Source organism: Salmo salar, chromosome ssa19 (assembly GCF_905237065.1).
Source record: "Salmo salar chromosome ssa19, Ssal_v3.1, whole genome shotgun sequence".
NCBI classification, from domain to species: domain Eukaryota; kingdom Metazoa; phylum Chordata; class Actinopteri; order Salmoniformes; family Salmonidae; genus Salmo; species Salmo salar.
This window is the reverse complement of record NC_059460.1, coordinates 2,545,465-2,554,149: the sequence shown is the minus strand read 5'-3', so window position 1 is coordinate 2,554,149 and position 8,685 is coordinate 2,545,465. Positions and strand designations below refer to the sequence as shown.

Genomic DNA, 8,685 nt, shown 5'->3' with positions numbered 1-8,685 from the left:
GCTGTCAAATCCACAAGCTGCTCCTGGCATTTTACCTAAAGTGGACATTGTCTAATTAAGACAAATCCCATGCTGCCTCGTTTACCAGTTCGAACACTGGAATATGAGATGTTGTTTCGTGACAATGATCAAGAGCAGCTGCACACTGATTTGAAGGTTCCAAAGCAGTTACACCTCCAAAACATCAGCTATGCGCGTGTAGGCTATCGCCGGTTAACGCTTGATCTGATTGATAACGAGCATTTTCAAGTGCATTTTTACTAAAGATGGAAACAGCTCGGAGATTTATCGATGCACCTACGAAGGTTCTAACGATGAACTTGGCCTTAAAATGCTTTTGGGAAATCGGGCCCAGAACCCTATGAGCCCTGGTCAAAAGTAATGCAATAAATAGGGAATAGGGTGCCATTTGGTATGCATCCAGACAGTTGGGTAACCACTCCAGTAGCCGTCACCTGAGACACCAGAGGTATTCTGCTAAGAGATTCTTTATCCATTCATCTGTGGTCATTGCTACAGAGGTTCAATTGACTCACACAGTGGCTGGGGAGGAAGGGGGATGTATAGTGTACGGTGGTTAATTTATATTGTGCTGTTTCGATGTACTATAATAAAATATTAACAAAAAAATGTTTTATTACTACCCCTTATTTGATTTAATATATTACTCATTGTTACCTGCAATATTGAACACATTAATATGTTATTGATTGTTTTTAATCCCTCTTATCTTGCCACACAGAACATCATTGGCCAATGAATACAGAGCAAATTGACATTTCTCTCTCTTTATTCTAGAAAGGCAAAGTATTCACTGATCAAATCAAATATTACAAAAACGATGTATACACAATTAGACTTTACAAACAATTACTTGAAGCATTTGTTCCCCAGGCTCAGCATTTAAAATATTACAAATAAATTACAAAACTGTTAGCTTCTTTGTTTTTTGCATAGTCAAAATAATTTTGACTCCAAATGTACAATAAATGTACAAGACATCAAATTTAGGGGAGAAGCAGAACAAAATAATAAATGAACCAATCAGGATGCACTGTTCAAACAAACACTGATGATGACACTGCTGTTGCCAGGTGAAGGGGATCTTCCAATAAGGTTAGTAAGTGTGGACTCACTTCAGCTCCAGCTCAGATGAGGACAAATTTCTCCGTTTTGATTTCTTGTACTTGTAGCCCAGGAGGATGGTGGCCACTAGAAGCACCAGACCCAGGACCAGTAGGACCCACTGACCTGCTGCAGCTCCTGCACCGTCCAGACTCATCCCAAGGAAGTCCACTTTACCCTCGTCTGGGGCTGGGGGGGGCGTTTCTGACCTGTCACCTGGGAACACACACAGAGGTGAGTGATGCAAATCAGGTTGTGGCATCATACCCCCATCAATAGCCTTCGCTAGAAAAGACTCACTCTTATCCTACATTACTTTTCAAGATTGCTAGTGTCGAAACTCAGAACAACTTATTTAATGCATCTTTAGAAAGGAAAGGGTATCTTTTTCGTATCCTTTCCTCCATTTAAATGTTGTACAGTCAGTGGGTCTGAGAACATAGGTCTCTCGATTTTGTGCTCCCCCTCTTTTCTAACCCCATTCTATTTTCTCCTCTATCATGTTCTCTTCCTCAGTTTTTTCCACATCCCAGTGTATTGCTCTCCATTGTTCTCTCCACCTATTGGATTTCTCTCATTTGAGTCCTGTCTCCCCTCTATCTAATCTCAAACTCCTCCTTTCAGCAGGAACTCATAAGTACATGAAGGATTGGAGGGACTTATTTCATTGCTAGGCGCCTCAAACCACTAAAATCAATGCTTAAGCTCTGACAACAGTTGTTTCTCTGCAAAGGCATTGGTTTCAAGTTTACATTGGAATTTTGGTAGCTCTGATGCATTGGGAAAAAAACATACAGTGCCAGTCAAAAGTTTGGACACCTACGCATTCAAGGGTTTTTCTTTATTTTTAGATGTAGAAAATAGTGAAGACATCAAAGCTATGATATAACACATATGGAATCATGTAGTAACAAAAAAAGTGTTAAACAAATCAAAATATATTTTATATTTGAGATTCTTCAAAGTAGCCACCCTTTGCCTTGATGACAGCTTTGTTCACTCTTGGCATTTTCTCAACCAGCTTCATGAGGTAGTCACCTGGAATGAATTTCAATTAACAGGTGTGCCTTGTTAAAAGTTAATTTGTGGCATTGCTTTCCTTCTTAATGCATTTGAGCCAATCAGTTGTGTTGTGACAAGGTAAGGGTGGCATACAGAAGATAGCCCTATTTGGTAAAAGACCAAGTCCATAATATGGCAAGAACAGCTCAAATAAGCAAAGAGAAATGACAGACCATCATTACATTAAGACATGAAGGTCAGTCAATCAGGAAAATGTCAATAACTTTGAAAGTTTCTTCAAGTGCAGTCACAAAAACCATCAAGTGCTATGATGAAACTAGCTCTCATGAGGACCGCCACAGGAAAGGAAGACCCAGAGTTACCTCTGCTGCAGAGAATAAGTTCATTCGAGTTAACTGCACCTCAAATTGCAGCCCAAATAAATGCTTTACAGAGTTCAAGTAACAGACACATCTCAACATCAACTGTTCAGAGGAGACTACGTGAATCAGGCCTTTATGGTCAAATTGCTTGAAAGAAACCACTACTAAAGGACACCAATAAGAGAAAGAGAATTGCTTGGGCCAAGGAACACAAGCAATGGACATTAGACCGGTGAAAATCTGTCTTTGTGAGATGCGTGGTAGGGGAATGGATGATCTCCGCAGGTGTGGTTCCCACCGTGAAGCATGGAGGAGGTGATGTGATGGTGTGGGAGTGCTTTGCTGGTGACACTGTCGGTGATTTATTTACACTTAACCAGCATGGCTACCACAGCATTCTGCAGCGATACGCCATCCCATCTGGTTTGTGCTTAGTGGGACTATCATTTGTTTTTCAACAGGACAATGACCCAAAACACCCCTCCAGGCTGTGTAAGGGCTATTTGACCAAGAAGGACAGTGATGGTGCTGCATCAGATGACCTGGCCTCAACAACCACCCGACGTCAACCCAATTGAGATGGTTTGGGATGAGTTGGACCGCAGAGTGAAGGAAAAGCAGCCAACAAGTGCTCAGCATATGTGGGAACTCCTTCAAGACTGTTGGAAAAGCATTCCAGGAGAAGCTGGTTGAGAAAATGCCAAGAGTGTGCAAAGCTGTCATCAAGACAAAGGGTGGCTACTTTGAAGAATCTAAAATATATTTTGATTTGTTGAACACTTTTTTGGTTACTACATGATTCCATACAGTAGGTGTTATTTCATAGTTTTGATGTCTTCAATATTATTCTACAATGTAGAAAATCGTAAAAATAAAGAATAACCCCTGAATGAGTTGGTGTGTCCAAACTGTTGACTGGTACTGTATGTATACATATCTATTCATTATAATTCACATAATAATTCACATTTCCTGTTGCTGCAGGATTATTTTCCTTCTGTAGCAAAAAGGCTCAAATGAAGATCCTACATCTGTAATGTCAATATTGAGCTTTAGGGCTAGATTCTATCAGATCTGCACTAGTCGACACCCGCATAGATGCCATTCCAGACTCCCTCCACCTACCCAAGGATTTAGGAGTACAAAAATCAGTTAACTACCTAACTGATGATCTAAATTGAACTTTGCGTAATACCCTAGATGCAGTCGCACCGCAAAAAAAGCAGTTGTCATAAGAAACTAGCTCCCAGGTATACAGAAAATTCCCTAGCCCTGAAAAAAGCTTCCAGAAAATTGGAACGGAAATAGCACTCCACCAAATTGGAAGTCTTATGAATAGCTTGGAAAGACAGTACCGTGCAATATCATAAAGGCATCACTGCTTCTCGATCAGCCTACACTTCCAACCTGATTAAGGAGAATGAAAACAATCAACATTTATTTTTGATACTGTCGCAAAGCTAACTAAAAAAGCAGCATTCAACAAGTGTAGGATGGCCTTCACTTTAGCAGTGATGAATTCATGAATTTCTTTGATGAAAAGATCATGATCATTAGAAAACAAATTAGTCTCCTCTTTCAATATGCATTTTGCTCCAAACCTCAGTTGTCCTACTGGACCCTATTCGAACTAAACTACAGAAAGAGCTACTTCCTGTGCTTGGCCCTCCTATGTTGAAAATAATAAATGGCTCCCTATCCTCCGGATGTCTATGAAACTCACTAAAAGTGGTAGTAATAAAGCCTCTCCTGAAAAAGTGAAACCTTGACCTGGGTAATGTTAAAAACTATCAGCCTATATCGAATTTCCCATTCCTCTAAAACATTTTTGACAAAGCTGTTGCTCAGCAACTCACTGGCTTCCTCAAGACAAATAATGTATACGATTTCAGACTGCACTCACGAAGGTGGAAAAGGACCTCTTAACCTGTTATGGCTAGGGGGCAGTATTTTCACGGCTGGATAAAAAACGTACCCGATTTAATCTGGTTACCACTCCTACCCAGTAACTAGAATATGCATATACTTATTACATATGGATAGACAACACCCTAAAGTTTATAAAACTGTTTGAATGGTGTCTGTGAGTATAACAGAACTCATTTGGCAGGCAAAAACCTGACAAGGTTTCATGCAGGAAGTGGCCTGTCTGACAAGGTGTCGTTCTTCTTGTCTCTGTTTATTGAAGAGTGAGGATCTTAGCTGTCCCGTGACACTTCCTACGGCTGCCATAGGGTCTCAGAAGGCGGTAAAAAGCTGAATCGTGGCTTTGCAGGCTCTGGCTGAAAAAAAGTAGCGCGTTTGGGTAGTGGCTGGTTACAGTACTGTGAGACTCAGGCTCGTGCCCGCGTCGACCGAAAGCTTTGTTTACTTTCCTCTGTTTAGCTAAATGGACATTCCCGGTCGGAATATTATCGCTTTTTTACGAGAAAAATGGCATAAAAATGGATTTTAAACAGCGGTTGACATGCTTCGAAGTACGGTAATGGAATATTTAGATTTTTTTGGTCACGAATTGTGCCATGCGCACGACCCTGATTTACCATTTCAGATAGTGTCTGGGACGCACGAACAGAACGCCGCTATTCGGATATAACGATGGATTATTTTGGACCAAACCAACATTTGTTATTGAAGTAGCAGTCCTGGGAGTGCATTCTGACGAAGACAACAAAAGGTAATCAATCTTTTATAATAGTAAATCTGATATTGGTGAGTGCTAAACTTGCCGGGTGTCTAAATAGCTAGCCCGTGATGGCTGGGCTATGTACTTAGAATATTGCAAAATGTGCTTTCACCAAAAAGCTATTTTAAAATCGGACATATCGAGTGCATAGAGGAGTTCTGTATCTATAATTCTTAAAATAATTGTTATGCTTTTTGTGAACGTTTATCGTGAGTAATTTAGTAAATTCACCGGCAGTGTTCGGTGGGAATGCTAGTCACATGCTAGTCACATGCTAATGTAAAAAGCTGGTTTTTGATATAAATATGAACTTCATTGAACAAAACATGCATGTATTGTATAACATAATGTCCTAGGGTTGTCATCTGATGAAGATCATCAAAGGTTAGTGCTGCATTTAGCTGTCTTCTGGGTTTTTGTGACATTATATGCTAGCTTGAAAAATGGGTGTCTGATTATTTCTGGCTTGGTACTCTGCTGACATAATCTAATGTTTTGCTTTCGTTGTAAAGCCTTTTTGAAATCTGACAGTGTGGTTAGATAAAGGAGAGTCTTATCTTTAAAATGCTGTGAAATAGTCATATGTTTGAAAAATTGAAGTTTTTGTATTTTTGAGGAATTTGTTATTCGCGCCACGCCTATCATTGGATATTGGAGCAGGTGTTCCGCTAGCGGAACGTCTAGATGTAAGAGGTTAATGGTGTCAGACCAAGGCTCTGAGTCTGTTCTTGTGCTCCTAGGCGTTGGTGCCGCTTTTAACACCATCGATCACCACAATCTTTTTGATTGGAAACCTGGTTTAGATCTTATCTGTCGGAAAGATACACTACATGACCAAAAGTATGTGGACACCTACTCATCAAACATCTCATTCCAAAATCATGGGCATTAATATGGAGTTGGTCCCCTCTTTGCTGCTATAATCGCCTCCACTCGTCTGGGAAGGCTTTCCACTAGACGTTGGAACATTATTGCGTTCTCCTGGCATCCGCCAAACCCAGATTCGTCCATTGGACTGTCAGATGGTGAAGTGTGATTCACCACTTCAGAGAACGCATTTTCACTGCTCCAGAGTCCAATGCGGCGAGCTTTACACCACTCCAGCTGACGCTTGGCACTGCGGTGATCTTAGGTTTGGGTGCGGCTGCTCGGCCTTGGAAACTGATTTCATGAAGCTCCCGACAAACAGTTATTGTGCTGACGTTGATTCCAGAGGCTGTTTGGAACTCGGTATTGAGTGTTGCAACCCGAGGACAGATGAACTGACTTGTTGGTAAGGTGGCATCATATGATGGTGCCACGTTGAAAGTCCCTGAGCTCTTCAGTAAGGCTATTCTACTGCCAATGTTTGTCTATGAAGATTGCATGGCTGTGTGCTTGATTTTATACACCTATCAGCAACGGGTGTGGCTGAAATAGCCAAATCCACAAATTTTAAGGGGTGTCCACATACTTTTGTAGATACAGTTCATTCGGAAAGTATTCAGACCCCTTGACTTTTCAGTCTGCATTCTTGTAATTAAATTTCAGCTTATTTTCCCCCTCAAACTAATACACATGCTTGTGAATATTTCCTGACAAATCTTTCCCAGACTAGCTGTCTTGGTTTTCTGATTACTTGATATTTTTGATATATAAATACAACCACTAAAAGGCAAAACTGAAAAAGTAAACATCTTGTAATTATCAAATAAATAATGCTTAAAAAAACATCTAGTAACAAAATAAATCATTACAGCCTTATTCTAAAATGGATTCAATTGTTTTTTTCCTCATCAATCTACACCCAACACCCCATAATGACATTGAATAATATTTCACTTTTTAAACATTTCTAAAAACCTATTTTTGCTGACCCTTTACTCAGTACTTTGTTGAAGCACATTTAGCAGTGTTTACAGCATCGAGTCTTCTTGGGTATGACACTACAAGCTTGGCACACCTGTATTTGGGTAGTTTCTCCCATTATTCTCTGCAGATCCTCTCAAGCTCTGTCAGGTTGGATGGGGAGCATCGCTGCACAGCTATTTTCAGGTCTCTCCAGAGATGTTAGATCGGGTTCAGGTCCGGGCTCTGGCTGGGCCACTCAAGGACATTGAGACTTGTCCCGAAGCCACTCCTGCGTTGCCCACTTGACCCTATCCCCTCCTCTCTTCTCCAGACCATTTCCAGAGACCTTCTCCCCTTCCTCACCTTGCTCATCAACTCATCCTTGACCGCTGGCTACGTCCCTTCCGTCTTCAAGAGAGCGAGAGTTGCACCCCTTCTGAAAAAACCTACACTCGATCCCTCCGATGTCAACAACTACAGACCAGTATCCCTTCTTTCTTTTCTCTCCAAAACTCTTGAACGTGCCGTCCTTGGCCAGCTCTGATCTCGCCATCACGTTTGACAACTCACTTGTGTCTTCCTCCCAGAGTGCTAAGAACCTTGGCGTGATCCTGGACAACACCCTGTCGTTCTCCACTAACATCAAGGCGGTGACCCGATCCTGTAGGTTCATGCTCTACAACATTCGCAGAGTACGACCCTGCCTCACACAGGAAGCGGCGCAGGTCCTAATCCAGGCACTTGTCATCTCCCGTCTGGATTACTGCAACTCGCTGTTGGCTGGGCTCCCTGCCTGTGCCATTAAATCCCTACAACTCATCCAGAACGCCGCAGCCCGTCTGGTGTTCAACCTTCCCAAGTTCTCTCACGTCACCCCGCTCCTCCGCTCTCTCCACTGGCTTCCAGTTGAAGCTCGCATCCGCTACAGGACCATGGTGATTGCCTACGGAGCTGTGAAGGGAACGGCACCTCCATACCTTCAGCCTCTGATCAGGCCCTACACCCAAACAAGGGCACTGCGTTCATCCACCTCTGGCCTGCTGGCCCCCCTATCTCTGAGGAAGCACAGTTCCCGCTCAGCCCAGTCAAAACTGTTCGCTGCTCTGGCACCCCAATGATGGAACAAGCTCCCTCACGACGCCAGGACAGCGGAGTCAATCACCACCTTCCGGAGACACCTGAAACCCCACCTCTTTAAGGAATACCTAGGATAGGATAAAGTAATCCTTCTAACCCCCCCCCCCCCTTAAAAGATTTAGATGCACTATTGTAAAATGGTTGTTCCACTGGATATCATAAGGTGAATGCACCAATTTGTAAGTCGCTCTGGATAAGAGCGTCTGCTAAATGACTTAAATGTAAATGTAATGTCTAAATGACTTAAATGTCTTGGCTGTGTGCGTAGGGTCGTTGTCCTGTTAGAAAGTTAACCTTTGCCCCAGTCTAAGGTCTTGAGCACTCTGGAGCAGGTTTTCATCAAGGATCTCTCTTTACTTTGCACCGTTCATCTTTGCCTCAATCCTGACTAGTCTCCCAGTCCCTGCCACCGAAAAACATCACAACAGCATGATGCTGCTACCACCATACCGTAGGGATGGTTTCCTCCAGACGTGACGCTTGGCATTCAGGCCAAATGGTTCAATCATGGTTTCATAAGAC

At 42.3% G+C, this 8,685-nt stretch overlaps 1 protein-coding gene across 1 annotated transcript in view; it reads right to left on the bottom strand.

Annotated features, from left to right (window-relative positions):
• Positions 1 to 772: 772 nt before the first annotated feature.
• The window catches only part of LOC106578314 (angiotensin-converting enzyme), a 29,694-nt gene continuing 21,781 nt past the window's right edge, over positions 773 to 8,685 (bottom strand). Inside the window, exon 25 of the mRNA XM_014156999.2 lies at positions 773 to 1,341. Within this exon, the coding sequence (XP_014012474.2) occupies positions 1,133 to 1,341 (209 nt within the window). The 3' untranslated portion in view covers positions 773 to 1,132. The remainder of the gene's footprint in view (positions 1,342 to 8,685) is intronic.